The sequence below is a fragment of the Capsicum annuum genome, chromosome 8 (assembly GCF_002878395.1).
Source record: "Capsicum annuum cultivar UCD-10X-F1 chromosome 8, UCD10Xv1.1, whole genome shotgun sequence".
In the NCBI taxonomy this organism is placed as follows: Eukaryota; Viridiplantae; Streptophyta; class Magnoliopsida; order Solanales; family Solanaceae; genus Capsicum; species Capsicum annuum.
In genome coordinates this window covers 37,664,947-37,684,392 of record NC_061118.1, presented here as the reverse complement: position 1 = coordinate 37,684,392, position 19,446 = coordinate 37,664,947, and the positions used below count along the sequence as shown (strand labels likewise).

General features: G+C 38.2%; 1 protein-coding gene across 2 annotated transcripts; it reads right to left on the bottom strand.

Moving 5' to 3' along the window:
- Positions 1–243: 243 nt before the first annotated feature.
- LOC107846078 (putative methyltransferase At1g22800, mitochondrial) lies at positions 244–19,348 on the bottom strand (the record flags this gene model as incomplete). Of its 2 annotated transcripts, XR_007043479.1 has the most annotated exon segments (10): positions 415–551; positions 12,300–12,480; positions 12,696–12,785; positions 12,900–12,964; positions 15,174–15,261; positions 15,952–16,030; positions 16,115–16,179; positions 16,310–16,379; positions 16,474–16,615; positions 19,270–19,348. XR_007043479.1 is itself a non-coding variant. In XM_047394399.1 (9 exon segments), coding segments are annotated over 9 exon segments (798 nt in total), but the record flags the coding sequence as incomplete, so codon positions are not given.
- Positions 19,349–19,446: the final 98 nt, after the last annotated feature.

Here is a 19,446-nt window from a genome sequence, read left to right as displayed (position 1 = left end):
ATAAGTACTTAAAAGCACTTTTATTCTTACCCAAATACCTCCTTAGTTATTTCCTAGTTGAGTGGTGACTTGAAACCACCCAAATTCTCAACTTTGAAATGAAAGTGACTTGGGGTTGAACTGATACGATGGAGAAAAGTGACAGATATGACTATATACAAACTAATCAAGTTGATCAAATGTCAAACAAATGACCAGCGGATTAGATCATTTGTACACTAATGGGTTGAGGTACGCGATAGCTCTACTGAAAGTTATGATCATTGCCTTTAAGTTTGCAGGATTATGATGTAACGAAAGACGCTTATGAAACTATTATGTGTGAAAGAGTATTCTAAATTACAGGAGTTTCCATTCTTCTATTTCATAGCTGCTGGGAAGAACCAGATAACAGGTTTAGAAATGTATTGATAAAGAACGTTGAGAGTAAGTCAGCAGCTACCATCACTGCCAAATTGCTTTTGGAGATCCTGGAATGAGACACTGGCTGAGCCCCTCCTACTTGGTCTCTGTTGAGAATAGTGTTCCCTCCATCCAGTCATGTATATTATCTGAAAACACAATCAGGTTACAAACATAGCCAATAAAAAGACGTAACAGTTAACCAAACCCAACAGATCACAATGTAGCCACTTAACAATTTAGTGAAAATTACTTCATTTATTTGTAAGTCTTGATCCTATTCACTAAGAAAGAATTCAGCTGTGTCACTCCAGAAGAACTGGTTAAACTCTCAATTCAGCTTAACACATCTTTAAGGTCATTTTTGCGTTGTACTGCACTTGCTTCTATCGTGTCAAAACATCGTTGTTATTATTCAATATGAAATGACATTTTCTAGAAACTTGCTTATTTATGTTTTTCATCACCTGCTTCTAGCACTTGGTGCTGGAAGGAAAGTGGCAATCCCTCCTTGCACATATGATCATCTAATACATATCCCACAAAAGGTTGATGGACAGGAGCTAAGAAATCAAATTGTTCTTGAGAATGTATGATATCGCAGAGGACACGAAGAATATATAGCATCTCGAAAGCTATCATAAGGAAAGGGTATTTAGAATATAGAAAGAGCTAGTAGATCAACATAAAAACTAGTAATATAAATAAGCTTAGCCGGAAGAATACATAGCCTCTCAACTTTGTGAGTAGTACTTCTACAAAACCTGGACGTATTTTTAAAGCACAATCACAGCTAAACCTGGGCTACCTAGCCAAGAGAATTTCGAGACAAATGCAAAAAATGATGATTGATCTTTCTAGCCGGTAAAACCCTTCAAAGTTTTGTACATCAGCGAGAAATGCAAGAACTGGTACATGATATGGAGAGAAGAAGAATTCTCCAGCAGAATCTAAGTATGAAGACAACGTCTTGAAGAAAGCATCCAAGCAAGAAGGTATGGTGTGTCAAAAATGAAGGTCCAGCTGCATATAGTTGGGGGTTTTCAGAACTTCAACATATTTCGGTTTGTCATGATCAAATCATGGCTGGGAAGAGAATATCAGCAAAATGTCAAACCGGAGATCAATACAGATGCAGGGCATTCCCAATATGCAGATAAGATTCCGAGGTTTATAGAAAAAGGTACAGCAAACCAAAGATCATATTCAAAAGTTTCCACAAGCCAGAGCTGGCCATGGGAGGGTTCGGAAATGGCTGAGGCACCCCCAGATCTAAATAGTACTTTAGTCGTTGAAACTGAAATACGAGCGCAAAATGGATTTCCGGTGAGATGCTTAGCAGATCACTTCAGTTAAGACCTTTACAGCACTCCCTGAAGTAACAGTCACTCAAAAGTGGTCCCAAAATTTATGGAGGTACCGGCAACGATCAAAGTTTTAGAAATGGAGAATCAATATCTTCTCTGATAGTTCCCATCAAAGGTCGAAGCACGTGAAGAATCAAAATAGGAGAATGGTTCTGGAAATGAAGAAGACTGGAACTCCAGAGGTGGTCGCAACAGATTGAACTAGAAACTAACCCGTAAAGTCCAGCAAAGAGGTGAATCAGATTGCAGGGGTTACTATCTGCTTGGGCGGACCAGAATTTTAGGGCTATTAGCAACAAATGTGGAGGCTTGCTCGGAGTTTTAGAAGAGACAAAACATAGAACACATCTTCACTGGGCTAGGCTATGAATCAAAGTACAGAGAAAGACCACCATTAAGGTAGAGTGGTGGTGTTTGAGTTCAAGTCCCAAATAAAATTTCCAAAGCTGGTATGAACTTGGCAGAAAACCAGAAACCGGAGATATGCATGAGGAATTCTGAGGGGGAAGAACCTTTAGGGGAAGTGCACAACGGGAAGTGAGAAAAGATGACATTTAAGCCCAGCACACGTCAATAAAGCAGTCTATTCTATCTATTACTCAAATCAGTTACCCCGTCCAGTAGAATAAAATCAAAAGGTGGGTTACACAAGATTGATACTCAAAGCAATGAGCCATATGAGGGGGGATGAGCGACTTCTTTAAGACCGATAGATTGTACAACAAAAAGAGGCCCAAAAAGGACTTGGAGGAGAAAAAGGAACTTCTATTCTACTGTGTTCGGACTCCTAGATTAATGTATTACTGATTTTAATAAGAATTTCTCAAATTGAAGACGGATCCAGACCCAGTTCAAATGGAGATCCAGACTAATTTGAGGCTAGAAGCTACTTTCTCGATTTCCTAAGAACAGGCACTACCAACATCTTTAGTGGAGGTCCCAACGCAGCTGGAATCTAAACAACTCATGCAAGAGGATATTCAATAACAAAATGGTTCAGGCAGCTATACCTCTAAATGACCCCCACTACATACAGATGTGGAGATACCAGCAGTTTCCAGAGGGAGAAAGATCCTCACTGATTCCAAATTAAACTCTCCTACGGCAATGGCACGATTTGGATTCTACCAGTAACGGATACTGTGAAGAGGGTTACAGGTGGATCAGGAGAAACATATTTAAAAGTAGAAAGCAGCTGGGAATTACTTCAAATGGTGCGAGAATGAAGCCCTCGCACTATTCATGAAACTGGATGCAATAAAAGCTTTGAAACAACAGCAGATTGGCATAAGAACACCGAACAGAGATTGTAGATGTGACGAATGGATCTTGGGCCTAACTTGACCCCAAAAGCTAGCTTATGAGGGGAGGATTGCCCAAGTCTATATAAGGAGATTAACTGCCCATACCTTTTCCGATGTGGGACTCTTAGCACTCCCCTGCACGCCCAGGCCTAGGCCTAGTTAACTGGAGCATGGAGAATATAATATGAGGACCCAACATCGGTGAACAAATAAATGGAATGGGCTTGACTCTGATACCATGTGAAGAATGGATCTTGGCCTAACGGGGTTGAGTTCGGCCCAAAATCTATTCTTCAAAAAAATTATGGAAGAGTTAGCCAAATAAGGAAGAGAATTATATTTTCCTTTCAGAAAAAAGTAAAAGCAATTACGGTAATACTTTAACTTTCCTTCAATAGAAATTAAAACTCAAATTTGGTAAGAAAATCACGATAAAAACCCTAACAAATCTCCTCTTTTTGGCTTGATTTTCTTGGCAGAACTTGATTCGCCTTCTTCCCATGCATTATCTTCGTTCTTCATATAATTTTCATCATTGCTTTTTGTCATGGTCAAAAATAAGATTCACAATGTCATGGTTAAAAATTGTGTCCTCTGAATTATCGCATTCATGGTTTGCAACTACAAGCTTCTACATGACGCCCTACCAATTTTGAATCCAACCATTGGCATTAGAGTCTATAGTTCAAAGGTTCAATGGTTTGATTAAACGAGGTTGAAGACGGTCAAAATGATTTCAGGTATAGTAGCAAGCAATTTGATGATAATGAAGATTTTTGTCCAACTACATGTGAAGAAGTTTCAATCATATTTTCAACATTCATGTTGCTGCATCTTTAAAAATAAAAACAAAATATCAATTTTAAACCATGATACTTTAAACCTTATTTTTAACCATGGCAAGAATTAGAGTTGTTCAAAACCGAACCGTAACCGTTAATCCAACTACAAAATTAGTTTATTGGCTAATTGGTAATGGATTATCGGATTAATGGTTGGAGAACGGATCAAAATTTTATAATTAATGGCTTATTGGTGCGGGAACGGATTACTCAATTTTCTTATCGGGTAAACCGTTAACCCATTAAAAATTATTATAATTATATTTTTACCCCTAGATATATAAGTATCTTTTGTCAATCCAACATATAAAACTCCATTTATTATTCTATTCACTTCTTAGTTTCGAAAATAACATTCCACTTCTTGTGACATCTAACCATAAAGTGCAGTCAGACAACCCAAAATGTACAGAAAATCAAAAATTAATTCTTAAACCAAAATATAAACTATACTTGACAACATAAGGGCCCGCAATAAAAATGAAACAACCCAAATGTTTCCTTTACAAAGTTTGATATAAAACATAAGAATTCAAATAAAAACTCAAGAAGCCTAAAAGATTGATAAATAGATCAATCATAGTATACAAACAAATTAGTCGGTGAAGAAACGAAGGAACTACCAATAATTGTTCGATATTTTATTCTCTCTTAAATTTATCTGTTACACCATCCGATAATTGTCCGTACCGAATCAACCATTATCTTATTGGGTGGCTAGTGGATTAGTATATTTAAAAACCGATAACCAATAAGCTGAACCGCTAAGCATAATTATCCAACCGATAAGCAACCTTAGCAAGAATGATGAAGAACGAAGATCATGCATGTGAAGAAGGTGGATCAAGTTTTGTCAAGAAAATCAAGCCAAAAAGAAGAAATTTGTTAGGGTTTTTGTCCTAATTTTCTTACCAAATTTGAGTTTTAATTTTACATTGAAGGAAAGTTAAAAGTATTACCATAATTGTGTTTACTTTTCCTAAAGTTTCTCACCAAAGCTCTGATACCCTGTAAAGAATGAATCTTAGGTCTAACTTAACCTCAGGTCTAACTTAACCTCAAAGGCTGGCTCATAAGGGGAGGAACGCACAAGTCCATAAAAGGACACCAATCACCCATACCTTTTCCGATGTGGGACTTAACACTCCACCACAAGCCAAGCCTCGTTAATTAGAGCGTGAACAATATAATATGGGGGCCCAACATCGGTGAACAGAGAATTGGGATGGACCTAACTATGATACCATGTGAAGAATGGATCTTGAGCCTAACTCAACTCCAAAAGTGATACAAATATGACCTCGTAGATGGAAATTTTTTGAGCATGTTGAACGCAACCAAAGAAGTGCATGCGTGTAAGTGTAAAAGAAGCTCCAAGGCCGCCCACGATGTGCACTACATAGGCACCTAATGTCATTGGGTCATTAAAGGGCACTTTTGTCTTTTCACCTTTTATTTTGTGATGTACTATAACTAGAACAACTTAGGGTGTCCATTCACTTAGTTCATCATTGTTAAGACTTGTAAAATTGTAACACTCCAAAGTTCTCTCTAAGTCTTAAGAGTGACTCCAACCGAAACTAGGGCTACGCAAGTGAAGATTCACTTGTGTTTGCATTGTTGGCTTGAGACGTTGGTGTTTAGAGGAGGTAAAGTCTCTCTTGTGTCAACGTAGGAGTTAGGTGTTCGTAGTATGTGGTGTTAAGGGTCCAAGAGTGGAATAGGCTCTTGGGTTTTTAAGAATATACCTACAAATTGTCTAACTGTCTATCTTGTATCTTGTTGTAGTTTCGGTTTCCTTGTCTTGTTAGTGTAACCCATGAACCCTTGTTGTTGTAATATTGTTGCTCTTAATCTCTTGTTGCTAATATAGTTTGGGTTGCTGCTGGAAATCAAGTGTTAAAACACCTCATTACATTGTAATCTTCTTCTTGTTGTTGAATCCGAGAAGGATCATCATTTGAGGTCCTCGGCTTCCTTGGCTTGTGGATTGATTTTGATGTGTGTTTTGTGTGTCCTTTGTTAATCTTGTATCATTTGGAATCAAAGCAAGGCTTGATCTTGTTCCTACAAGATCAATCTTGGGCTTGCTTGTTAGAAAATTTAAAAAAAAAAAAGTGCTCTTGAGTTTTTTAGTTCTTGGCGGAGAAGAGTGTATTGTTGTTGTCTTGGCCGAGACTTGTTGTGTGTCTAGATCTAGTAATCTTTTTGTTTGTCTAGTGTGTTTCTTGTGTTGGTTTCTTTCTCACTAACACAAAGGGTGTCTAGATCTAAAGTTGAGCTTGTAATATTGACATTGTAGTTGTGAACATTGGAGTTGGCCGTGTGTGTCCCTTGTTGTGAAGATTGGAGTGGACGTTGTTGGCATGTTGTTGAAGTGTTCTTGAAAGTTGTTGTGTTCATATTGTTCTTCACCTCCTCATATCTTAACCAATATAAAGTGTGAAATAGATCCAAAAGGTTATAAGATAAAGTTGTAGAATTTGTTGGTGAAAGACTTGATACATCACTCATATAGACTTGACATCAACTTTCCAACAACTTTTCCATCTTTCAAGGACCTTGTTTTGTGGGACTAGTACAAGTCAAATATCACCATTTTGAGTCGAATTTGAAAAAAAAGAGTGCAAGACTTGTGTTTTCCTCCAATATTGATTGTCATCCATTCTAAGATTGTGTAAAGACTAAACTTCAAGTTGATGACTAAATTTTGTGTGGGACCGTGACCAATAGCATGTTGCCACACCATCATAGTTACTGTTCACCATCAATATTAAGCTCAAATTTGAATTTTCTAGTTTCTAATTGTTCGTTCTTGGTTTCATTAGTTGATCCTAGAACTAATTACAAGCTAGTAAATTCCTACTAGGTTGTCAATTAGTCCTTCGAATCCATTATTGGCGTCTACTTTTCTTTTGTGCTTTTTTGTCGTTTTAACTCGTTGTACTTTTTGGTTCAAGTTCGTGCATTACCTCCTTAAGTCGTAAAACAAAGAATCTATTCCGACTAAGGAGTAGACTTACTCTTCAACTCACCACGAGTTACAAGCCGACGTGCAAACATTTGTGACATCAAGTGAGAGCCACAACGTGTGCGAGAGGCTAGTAAGGTTGTTTGAACTAACGTGTGTTTTGTTTTGTAGGTTTGGTGTTGTATTGTTGTGTGTGATGCTGTGAACTGGTTTGGTGTCCTGTTGGACCGTAACTTAAAAGGATTATTCCTCTGTACAACCACAATGGAACCCAAGGCTTCAAATGTTCAAACAATGGACTATAATGCCATTAATACTATATCGGCTCGTCTTGAGGCCATATCCCGTGACATTGCTAGAGTGAATATGGGTATTTAAAATTTAAACTCGGACATGGATCCGGTCAAGGGTGAGATGTCGACTATGGATGGGAGATTAGAACGTGTGGAAAGCCAAAGAAGCCAACCTTCTACCCCTCAAAACATTTCACCGATCATTACCCCCAAGGCCTTGCACCAAATGTTCCATCCCCGAGACAACCATCCAATGTCACAAACCAGCCCACACTTTATTCCCAAAGCCGAGACCATGAGAGGCCAATCCACCCTCCATTACACCAAGTCCAACAAGAAGGACTTGAACCCAAATGCCAACCCAAAACCCGAGCCCTCCAATCCAAACTCCACTTAACCAAAGACCTCACTATCCACCAAATCCAATCCCGCCACTACAAGCTCCACTTAACCCAAATAGACCCGTCCATGTAGAGGGATACGGGAAGAGGGAACAACATGAGGGGTACATGAGATGCTTACATGAGAGGGGAAGAGATAAGGGGTAGGCATGTCGATCCAAGGGAAGTTCATGGCCGGGAAGAAAGAGTTGGTCATTGGAACCAACAAGGGCACCAAAACCGTGACGTAGGGCTAAATACCATCAAAATGGGACTTCCAATCTTCAAGGAAGAGAGTGATCCCAAAGAGTTTCTTGCATGGGAATCCGCATGTGAGAGGGTCTTCCAAGTGAATGATCTTACCGAGGAGAAGAAGAGTTGCTACGCAATTGCTCACTTTGAGGGTTATGCTACTACATGGTGGGAATACGTTAAGCGTTTTGGCAATGTTTTGGTGGAGGGGCAGCCCCCTCCTTGGTTTCGGTTAGGGTACCTCATGAGACAAAGGTACCTACCCGAAAGATACTATCAAGAACTCCTTGCCAAATTGTATAACTTGAGGCAAGGGAACAAGAGCGTCGTGGCTTAATACGATGAGTTCCAATAACTCATCCTGAAACTTGATCATAGAGGGGAGCAAGTAAGTCACGACATCATTCGATTCAAAGTGGGATTGAATAGGGATATTGCCTCATGGTTGACGCTTCACAAGTTCGACACCCTCGATGCCATCTTCCAGGTCGCCTTGGAGGTTGAAAGAGAGTTACGGGAGAAACCGGGGCACAAGCTTAAAGGGCAATCACCCTCGAGTTGGTACAAAGACAAGAATGACTCATCCAATGTGGAACAATCCGAGATCAAGGCTGCCCAAGCCGAGAACAAGGCTCACCAAAGGCACCCTCCAAGTAAACCACTTTCCTTTCCTAATTCTAAGGGTTATCAATGTTTTAAATGCCAAGGTTGGGGACACAAGGCTAGTAAGTGTCCGAATAGGAGGAATGTGATTCTAAAGGAGGGGAAATTATACTTTCTTAAGGAGGAGGTTGGACTTGAACCGAAGGAGATTGATGAACAATCTCAAGATGGAAAAGGGGTAGAAACCGAGGGGCCTAAGAAGGGTGAGGAGGAAGATGCTTGGCCAGGTGATGGTGAACTTGAATTGCCATGTTTTACAGTGAGGAAGGCCATGATTAATAAGGCTTTGGTTGCTCCTAATCAAAGGGAAAACCTTTTTAACACCAAATGTCTTATTAAGGGAGTTGTGTGCTCTATGATTGTTGATGGAGGTAGTTGTGCCAATATTGTTAGTAGTACCTTAGCTGATGTATTGAGGATGCCCACTACCCGTCATTCCAGCCCATACAACCTTCAATGGTTGAATGAGTGTGGGGAGCTAAAGGTAAACCGACAAGTGGTAATACGGTTCAAGGTAGGCAACTACTTTGACGAGGTGTTGGGTGATGTTATTCCTATACAAGCGTGCCACCTATTGTTGGAAAGACCATGGCAATACGATAGAGCTACCATGCATAATGGATGAACCAATAGCTACACTTTGGAGCACCATGGCCAACGGTATACACTCCATCCTCTCTCACCGATGCAACAAGTGAGAGAGTTGGAGGAAAATAGGAAGAAGGAGAGAAAGGGGAAGACCGAGAATGGGAGTAGAGGAGAAGGGGAGGGAACCAAGGAGCAAAGGGACAAGGTGGGGCTTACCCTTGGGGAGCCTTTACTTCTCACTAACGTAGGTACTAGCATTTTGCCTAGTACTGCCTTTTCTTGTGTGCGGGTACATGACCATGCACTTCCTAAAGGGAATATCGGACAGATTACTCACCAAAAGGCACTTGATGATCTCAAGGAGCCCATGACTAAGCATCCAAGCTTCGAGGCCGAGAATGAGGAGATGATTTTATGGAAAAGCCATGAGTTTGATGAAGCTGTGAGTTTGATTTCAAACTCCTCTTAAGATGGGGAGGATGATACAAGTACGACCTCGTAGATGAACATTTTTTGAGCATGTTGAACGCAACCAAAGAAGTGCACGCGTCTAAGTGTAAAAGAAGCTCCAAGGCCACCCATGATGTGCACTACATAGGCGCCTAATGTCATTGGGTCATTAAAGGGCACTTTTGTCTTTTCACCTTTTATTTTGTGATGTAATATAAATAGAACAACTTAGGGTTTTCATTCACTTAGTTCATCATTGCTAAGACTTGTAATATTGTAACACTCCAAAGTTCTCTCTAAGTCTTGAGAGTGACTCCAACTGAAACTAGGGCTAGGCAAGTGAAGATTCACTTGTGTCTGTATTGTTGGCTTGAGACGGTGTTTAGAGGAGGTAAAGTCCCTCTTGTGTTAACGTAGGAGTTAGATGTTCATAGTATGTGGTGTTAAGTGTCCAAGCTTCGAGGCCAAGAATGAGATGATTTTATGGAAAAGCCGTGAGATTGATGAAGCTGTGAGTTTAAGGTCAAACTCCTCTCAAGATAGAGAGAATGATACAAGTACGACCTCGTAGATGGACACTTTTTGAGCATGTTGAACGCATCCAAACAAGTGCACACGTCTTAGTGTAAAAGAAGCTCCAAGGCCGCCCATAATATGCACTACACAGGCACTTAATGTCATTGGGTCATTAAGGGCACTTTTGTCTTTTCACCTTTTATTTTGTGATGTAATATAAATAGAACAACTAAGGGTTTTCATTCACTTAGTTCATCATTCTTAAGACTTGTAATATTGTAACACTCCAAAGTTCTCTCCCTGCCTTGAGAGTGACTCCAACCGAAACTAGGGCTAGGCAAGTGAAGATTCACTTGTGTTTGCATTGTTGGCTTGATACGTTGGTGTTTACAGGAGGTAAAGTCCCTCTTATGTCAACGTAGGAGTTAGGTGTTCGTAGTATGTGGTGTTAAGGGTCCAAGAGAGGAATAGGCTCTTGGGTTTTCAAGAATATACCTACAAATTGTCTAACTGTCTATCTTGTATCTTGTTGAAGTTTCAGTTTCCTTGTCTTGTTAGTGTAACCTGTGAACCTTTGTTGTTGTAATATTGTTGTTCTTAATCTCTTGTTGCTGATATAGTTTGGGTTGCTGCTAGAAATCAAGTGGTAAAACACCTCATTACATTGTAATTTTGTTGTTGTTGAATCCGAGAGGGGTCATTATTTGAAGTCCTCGGCTTCCTTGGTTTGTGGATTGATTTTGATGTGTGTTTTGTGTGTCCTTTGTTAATCTTGTATCAAAAAGTTAGCTTATGAGGGGAGAATTGTCCAAGTCCATATAACGAGACTAACTACCCATACCTTTTTCGATATGGGACTCTTAACAGTAGAAAAGGGACGGACAAGCTTAAACAGCTGGGATTCAGGATCAACTACGCGGGAAGTTCCGGAAAAAAAAAGGATAGGACGAGGATAGTCTCATACAAATGAAGATTAAAATAATTTCATGGAAATTCTGGGGATTAAGCAAACAAGAATTCAAAATAAACAAAGACCGGTAATGCCACTTCATAATTGGAAACCAGACGTGGTGTGCTTCAAGGAAACAAAGGTAGAACAATGGACCAACCAGCTAATTGAGCAGATTTGGATTGTACAAGGACAGATTGGGTGATTAGAACCATCAAGGAGTTTATTTGAGGGGGTATCACTATTTTATGAGATGAAAGCCAATGGTCCTGCATGAGAATTCAAGAAGCTTCATAAAATCATGCCTATTTAAGAGTGCTAATAAAGAGTTCAAATGGGGATTTCGGTGCAACAGAGGAACTTATGCTTGGAATCTAAGTTGCTCAAACTCAGGTACAAGTATCTGACACGGACGCAAATTCGAGAGTCGGATTCGGTAAAATTTAGAGTTTAAGATTCGGGGGTGCGATCGTATGGTTACGGGTGCTGGCCTGCTGGATTCGGCTAAAAACCCAAAATTATAAAATAACGCTATAAAGATACTCTAAATTTTGAAAGATCATCTAGGTTGTCTTCCCCAAGACCTAACTTCTTCTTTCAAGCTCTTTGTTTCTTCCCTCAAAAAAGAAAAAGAAAAAGGAAGTCTTTCAAGGCCTTCCACCAACTCTCTTTACAGATTGGTGCTATTGTCTTCCTCAGAACACAACCACTTGAATTCTTAGTTTCTCTCCATTTGGCCTGAAACATGAATATACAAAATTGACCAACAGGAAAAAACTAATAAGGAGACAAAAAGCAAAAGGACTATAATATTGAAGGTATGCCATTTCCCATGTCTTAAATCTACTTTATCTTTTATTTTGAGAAATCAAAATCTCAATTTTCCCCCAGATTTGTCCATGTCTGGTCAAAGTATCCAATTTGGGTTGACCCAATCCCACACGTATCACGCACCCATCTTGTGTCGACATGGATGTGGCAGCAAAAATGAAGAGTTCGGGCAACTTAGCTTGGAATCGGTAGAATAGGTGGTCTAGAGGATCTATCATGGGTTTAAGGGGTGATTAAAACAATAGATAAGAGAAAGAAAGGAACGGATGCAGAACAACAAACAAGAGCAAAGGAAAGATATAGAGAATTTGTACAGGAGATGACTCTTCGTGAATCTTCTTCAACAAGGCAAAATTTACACAAGGTCTAGAGATGATAATAATTCCCAAGTTAATAAAGCATTGACAGGTTTCTCATGTCAATAAAATGGGACGAAGCTCCTTGTAAAATCAAGCAGAAACTTTAGACTAAAGCGTTTTTAGACCACAAACCTTTGATGCTGGAGTGCAAGGATCGGAAGCCATGTCGCACTTACTAGTTTGAAAATATGTGGCTGAAGGTTTTCTGAAAAGTGTGGAAGGATGGTGGGATGGATATGCGAACAGTGGTACTCCTGATTTCGGACCTCTAAAGATGGACATAAGAAGGTCGAGCAGAAAAGTGTTTGGCAACCTGGAGGATAACAAAAGTAGAATCTTGGAGGAATTTACAATCAATGAACAAGAAGCAGCGACTGGCAGAAATTAAGTAAAAACAACTTTAGGGGTATATGTTTTTTTCTTCCTCAGCCTTAGTTTCAGTTAATTCTATTTGTGGCCATTGACAAGAGCCTAGCAACGATTTGATATAAAATATTCAACTTTCAGCATTAGTCCCTCTTAAATCACCTGAAATGTTGCTGGAATGGTGCCATCTTCAGCTGCAAACATTGACTCATAAATACCTGCTGTGGCCAGGGCTGTATCCTTCTTCAATACCTAATCCATGGAGAAGATGGATATTAAAATTCATGAAATCAATAAGACAATTAATGAAGCAATTTGGATTGTTCATTGGGTCGAAAAGATAAAGAAATTTCAGCAGAAAACCACCTTGCTCCTTTGCAGTAGAGCACTAGTTTCGCCCATAGCACGAAGATGTTCTATCAACTCCAAAGCTACCACAAAAGCAAAAAGAAGAAAGATTATTCAATTCAATATAAAGACTGTAATTCAATGAGTGTGGAAATTCATACTTCCTCAATGGCAATTTGCAGATGTGCAAGATTATCCACATCCAAAATACAAGAAAGTAAATTACTACTCTGAATAATAAATAAGGGGGGAGGGAGGGGGGGGGGCATATCTAGTTATGACCTCAAAACAAACATGGCACGTCCAGTAATGTACATATTGGCTAAATATTTTCTCAAAAATTATAATCTTAAACTCAAATATGGAAAATAAATTGGTTGGATTCAAATTATAAGAACAAATGCGAGAGTGGATGAAGTGAAATAACAAGGACACTTACAGATTTAGCCTTATATTTTTATATCAGTAGCAGTTTCAAGGGGGCTAAATATGGCTTTAGCCTTTTGACAGACCGGGTACCAGTGTTGATCAGTGTTCTAATATGCGACCGCATCATGCGATGCGGGCTCCCAGCGAGTCGCATCTTTGATGTGGAATCTGAGAATTGCGGGTGCATCAAGCCCTGTTGCGTGATGCGATGCGATCGCATTATGGATTTTTTTTATTTTTGGGCAATTTTTAAATTAAAAAAGGGTTGGAAGTGAATTTTTTTTATGGGCAATTTCTAGATTAAAAAGAAGGGTCAGAAGTTTAAGAAAAGACCGATTAAAACTTTTACGGGTTTTGTTTTTACCTGCGTTCTCTCTTCTCCACTGAAGCTGTACTGCAACAACTCTTTCTCCATTGAAGCTACGACCAAGTGGAGTTGATGAGCGTCGTTATGGTTTAAGGGGTAGTACTTTAAGCTCATAAAATAAGGGAAAAGAAGTTGCTACTGCAACAGGAGATGAGGAAGTTGAAGATGATGAGCATTATGTTGATACTCAAGGAATAGAAGAATTGGACAATCTTAATGAACTAAAAGAGTTTTAGATTGAACCATTATTAATTTACATTTGATTTTTCTTCCTTTTTTGGGTTTGTTTTGCTTTGTTGAACTGATTTGTTGGTGTTTCATTAGAACTTTTGCTTAAATATATTGTCTTTATTGTTGATTATATAGTTGTTACGGTCTTTTCTGTTATAACTTACTATTTGAATGCTCTATAGGTATTTTTTATTAAATTGTGTTTCACTTCAATGATACGGTCGCATCGCATAACGCGTGATGCAGAGCCTTGTCGCTTTTTTCCGCATCACGCTTCCCTAAACACTGGTGTTGATGCACCTTTCTTCCTTCCAAACTAAGCAAAACAGTATGAACGCAGTAGCTGCTTAGATTGATGACTTACAAAACTAAGCCAACCCCCTCCTGCTGGATATATCACTTGACCCAGTACGAGCTTTTATTGATGATAAATTCAATAAATTCGAGTGATAAACTCTTGCTTTTTGTTTTGTATAACATGTTCAACAACAAAAGTAAATGTTTAGTCCTCTGAAAGATCAGACCTCTTGGTCACCAATGATGATGTTAGCTAAGATACTAGCTGTTAAATAATTCTAGCGAGCCCAATGACAATCTTATCTTCCAAAATGTTTGTCATACCCATGTCAGATCCTCCAAAATTGCACACTTTTTAAAGTATACAACATGCACCCTATTGGCATTTTAGAAGAGTACGAGCAACATAGCCTGAAAGCGCATGTATCTCGCAGAACCATAAAGCTGCTAAGCCACACTATGAAAGACTGGGAGAAGGTGATAGGGATGTGTCCATTACCGAGAAAGAAATCAGTTTCATGCCGGAAGTTCTACCACAGAAGTCATATGTCTTGTGAGGAGACTAGGTAGAGGAAGAAAGACCAACATATGTTGTTCATTGATCTAGAGATGGCTTACGACAAAGTTCCAAGAGAAGTCCTATCACTCTTTTTGAGTTGTACATACAGTTATCAGTATTAACCGGGTGCTGATTTTATTATCAAATACAAGCCAGTTAACTTTCTCTGAAAAAGAAAAGAGAAGTTCATCACTTGGAAGAAAGTATGTTCATATATATGATATAAAAAACATTAAAGCTAGAAAATTGTACAAGAAAAAAACTGGAAAGCAAGGCGGCACAATAAAGGCAGTGCTGTAGAAATCTTAATTAACATCCAGAGATGATTCAGGCAATGTACAGGAAGTTCCTGCCAGGCTGTCTGCTCGAATACGAGGTTGGAAACCAACGCATGAAGCATAACTCTTACCACTACTATATCGAACTGTATACTCATCAACATCAACCCCTGGAAGAGTAAAGCCTGCCCGAGTCAAGAGATTACCAGCATCACGCACCTGCAAAAAAAAATTAATATGCTCTTTCACATGAAGCTTTTTCTTTTTGGCAAGTTTCTCCACACAGAAAGCTTTTCTTCATCTAACGGACAATACATAATATTTATCAACTTATAGCTTAAATAACCAACAATGAAGTAATAGTTGAGTCTTCAACTGCCCAGATGGCAATGCTCTTTATAACAATTAGAAAGATTCTTGCTCATGTTGCTATTGTTCATTGTGATTGTGATATATAACTGCCTCCTTAAAAGTTTCCCCATTCCCCAAGGATGGAAGAGGAGTACAAGGTAAATAACAAGAAATGACATGTTACTGCCAGAGAAGCAGGTAATCGTTCAGCAGACCATGAGCTTTTAACGTGTAAGTAGAAAATAATGTGCCTTGCACACTGCAGTCGTCCTTAAGCGCTAAGACCTATTCTTCCAAAAAAAAAAAAGGGTCCATGATACAGTGTCCACTGTATCTTTAGTTTCAAAACATAAAGTGGCCAAAATTGATCACCATGCTAACTGAAACTAGAAGTGTCCTTTGTAAGATTCTATAAATAATAAAAGCTTGTATATAAGACTGTTAAAAATGCATTACTCTAGGACTTCGAAATTGTTGCTACTGTTGATTAAATATAGAAATCCTAGACCTATGAAACAATTTTCAGAATCAGAGTGAATCCAGAACTCTAAAATATACTTGTGCCAAGGGTGATAATCGCGGACTGATGCCTCCTTCACGCTCCATTTGTGCAATAGTGCAAGCTATCCGCAGCTCCCTAAGATAATAGCAATAACATGACAAACATTAGGTTCTACACACATAAAGACTCTCTGCACTTAATATAAGGGTAGTGAAGCACTTCAATGTTTCTCCACCAAGAATAGCTGCCAGGAATAGGCCATCTGGCTTTAAAGACAATCTGCACTGGTAGAAGTACAGTTACAGTAAGTGCTTTGGTGATATTATCATTTCGACTTCAAGAATGAAATAGGAAAACGACTAAATAGTAGAGGGAAATGTGATCTGTCTGCGTTCAAGCAAATACGGCAAGCACCTGTATCATTGCCCCAGGAAGATCATTTGTCCAATGTAGTCCCAAGCAGCTAATGACCAGATCAACAGAACTTCCCATTGAAATAAAAATATGAAAAAAGGATGTTACTCTGTCAATAAGGTATTCCAATCATTCATTAAGGACAGCATCAGAGTTACACATACTTTTCTTTCACGGGCAGATATTCTTCATCACCAATAATATATGATGTTTCAATATTATCATTTGGAATTTTCTGCTCAGCATCTTTACACAATTTTACCATGTCCCATGATGTATCCATCATAATTAATTTCTCAATGCCACCTGAAAAGCAACAGGTATGCCCATAATCATGCTCTAGCTTCATGGAACAATATAAGTATTTCATCAGATGGTTCGGGATGGTCAATATTATTGCTCAATTCCAGTATGAGCCAAGGTTGATTTAAGCATCATTTTTGGTTGACGGGCTAATTTCTTCTAAGAACATACTCCCAAGTGACAGATGAATGAACGAATAAAATCTATCTTTATAAAGGAGAATCGTATGGAGTAATGTCATTTTTTCATCTTTTGAAAATGCAAGATGATTATGTATGTAGTTAAAAGCAAATAGAGGATGCCCAAAAAGGTTACAAGGCCAAGTGAAGCTGAGGGCTTTGGAAAAGATCAATTAAAGCATAACTAGGAATTGCTTCTTTATATCAAAAAATGAAAAAAATAATAGGAAAAAGGGTTACTTCCTTGCATCTAGATAAATCTATCTCGTGTCTTCACTAGTATAAGTACCAAATAACTCTTGCCAATAAGACTGCCCATAAGACTTCGATAGTTGGAAATGAATCACCTAGTGTTCTTTATCGTTGATCCTTGGTCTCCCAAAACCTTTCACACTTCATTGATCACAAGACCACACTTCAATGACCACTAGACCACACCTCTGGGTGCAAGAACTGGTCATTTCTTTATATTGGGTTTTCAAGTCCTTGATAGGGGTGTGCATTATTCAAATTAAACCAAAAAACAAATCCAAATTGAACCGAATTTTAATTTGGATTGCTATTTTGGTTTGGTTTCGAATTAAGGCCCCGTTTAGCCATGAAAATCATAATTTCCCGAGTTCAAGTTGGAATTGGAGTTGCGTTTGCCCATGAATATAAATTAAAGTTGTTTTTGAAATTTTGTGAGAGAAGTAGGAGTGAAAAAAGTGAAAACAAGTTTTACTTGTTTTCACTTTTACAAATACAATTCCAAATTGTATTTGGAATCCTCATGGCCAAACACTAAACACTACTGTTTTTCACTTTTTTCACAAAAGTGAAATAATTTTCCGTAAAAAAGTGAAAAGATTCTCATGGCCTAACGGCGACTTAGAAAAATAAATACCGAGAAACAAAAAAAAACAAATATATATATATATATATAGAGAGAGAGAGAGAGTGTGTTTGTGTTTACCACTTTCAATCAGAGTTAATTGCATTGGAACTTTCATTAAATTTAGTTTATATTTTATGATTGGACATCTTTAAGAATAATTTAGATATTGTGTTTTGAAGTTTTGCTAGTGACATATATTATAAAGTATATTTAAGAGGCCTAGGAGCCTGTACAATCTTCAATCTACCAGTCAAATAATTGATGTTTAATCCTATAACTTGATGTTAGGACTCGACCTGAACTAGCTGTCAAATTTAATATTATTACATATCTTTGTATATAATTTTTATTTTTTTAAGCATGCAAATGTAACTTTGATTATGTTATTAATTATTGACATAACCGAATAATCAAACCGAAAAGAGAATAAATCGAACCAAATCAAATTTATTTTGGTTCGGATAGAATTGCACTTTTTCAAAACCAAAAACTAAAACCGAATGATAAAAACCAAACCCAGAAACCAAATGCACACCCCTACTTGATATGCATATTTGGTCCTTTCTTTATCTCTTTCCTTCTAATTCTTAATAACAATATGTCGAATCAACTTGCACACACTTCATCTATTTCACAGGATACTTGTACCCTCTAACTAGCACAAGTACCAAATAACTCCATCCACAGAAACGAAAACTACCTAATTTTTTGCCTCGGATGGGATTCGAACACAACTTCACAAGCAATACCATACTCCTCCACTTCAACTATCCTATTTTTTTTGTTGTTCGTTGCATCTTATTATCATGCTATTCTCCTAGGAGATTGCATATCTTAATCATTTTGAGTTTAGGTACCATAATTGGCTAATTTCATTTCACTTACATTATTAAAAAATAATTTATTAGACAAATGCATTCAGCAGTAGTGAAACCCTACACTATCAGGGGTACGATATACAACACCCAAAATGAGACAAAAAGTCCAACGAAGTAACTGCTTCAAGCTAATATGATTTTCATAACTTATGTGTGTAAGACATGTTTAAAATTTCAAAATATATTTCCATATTTAGAATTTCTAATTAAAATTTCACTATTTCCCTTAACAATTGTTGGAGTCCCACATCGGCGGGTTAAAGGGTCCTTGATCTTCTTATAAGGCTTGGGCAATCCTCCTCCTCATGAACTAGCTTTTGGGGTGTGAGTTAAGCCCAAGACCAATTTTAACATGATATCAGAGCCAGACCCACCCAATTAATTTGTTTCTGATGTTGGGGACCCCATCTTATATTGTCCACACTCCAGATGTCCAGTCCTAGGCGTGCGGGGGGTGTTGGAGTCCCACATCGGTGGATTAAACGGTCCTTGGTCTCCTTATAAGGCTTGGGCAATCCTCCGCCTCATGAGCTAGCTTTTAGGGTGTGAGTTAGGCCCAAGACCAATTTTAACAACAATTATGCTATCAAAATAAAAGCATCGTGTTTTTTTTCAAAATATATGTTTAATATGAAATTTTTGAACTGAAAAGTCAAAAGCAAATGATATCAAGAAACAATAGTTAAAACTTCAAACATGTTCCACAGGAAACTTTCTTCTCACCGCGTCCGTGCAGTAATCGTCTGATAGCTTCCAGAGAACCCCCCATACACAATGCCGTGGGAAATGTTTTCTTACAATCCTGCAAAATAAAAATAAAAAGACGTAAAGCTTGAATTCTTGTTATTAAAGCACAATTAATGCATTTAGGCAAGCGATTAATGTATATCAACAACAAAC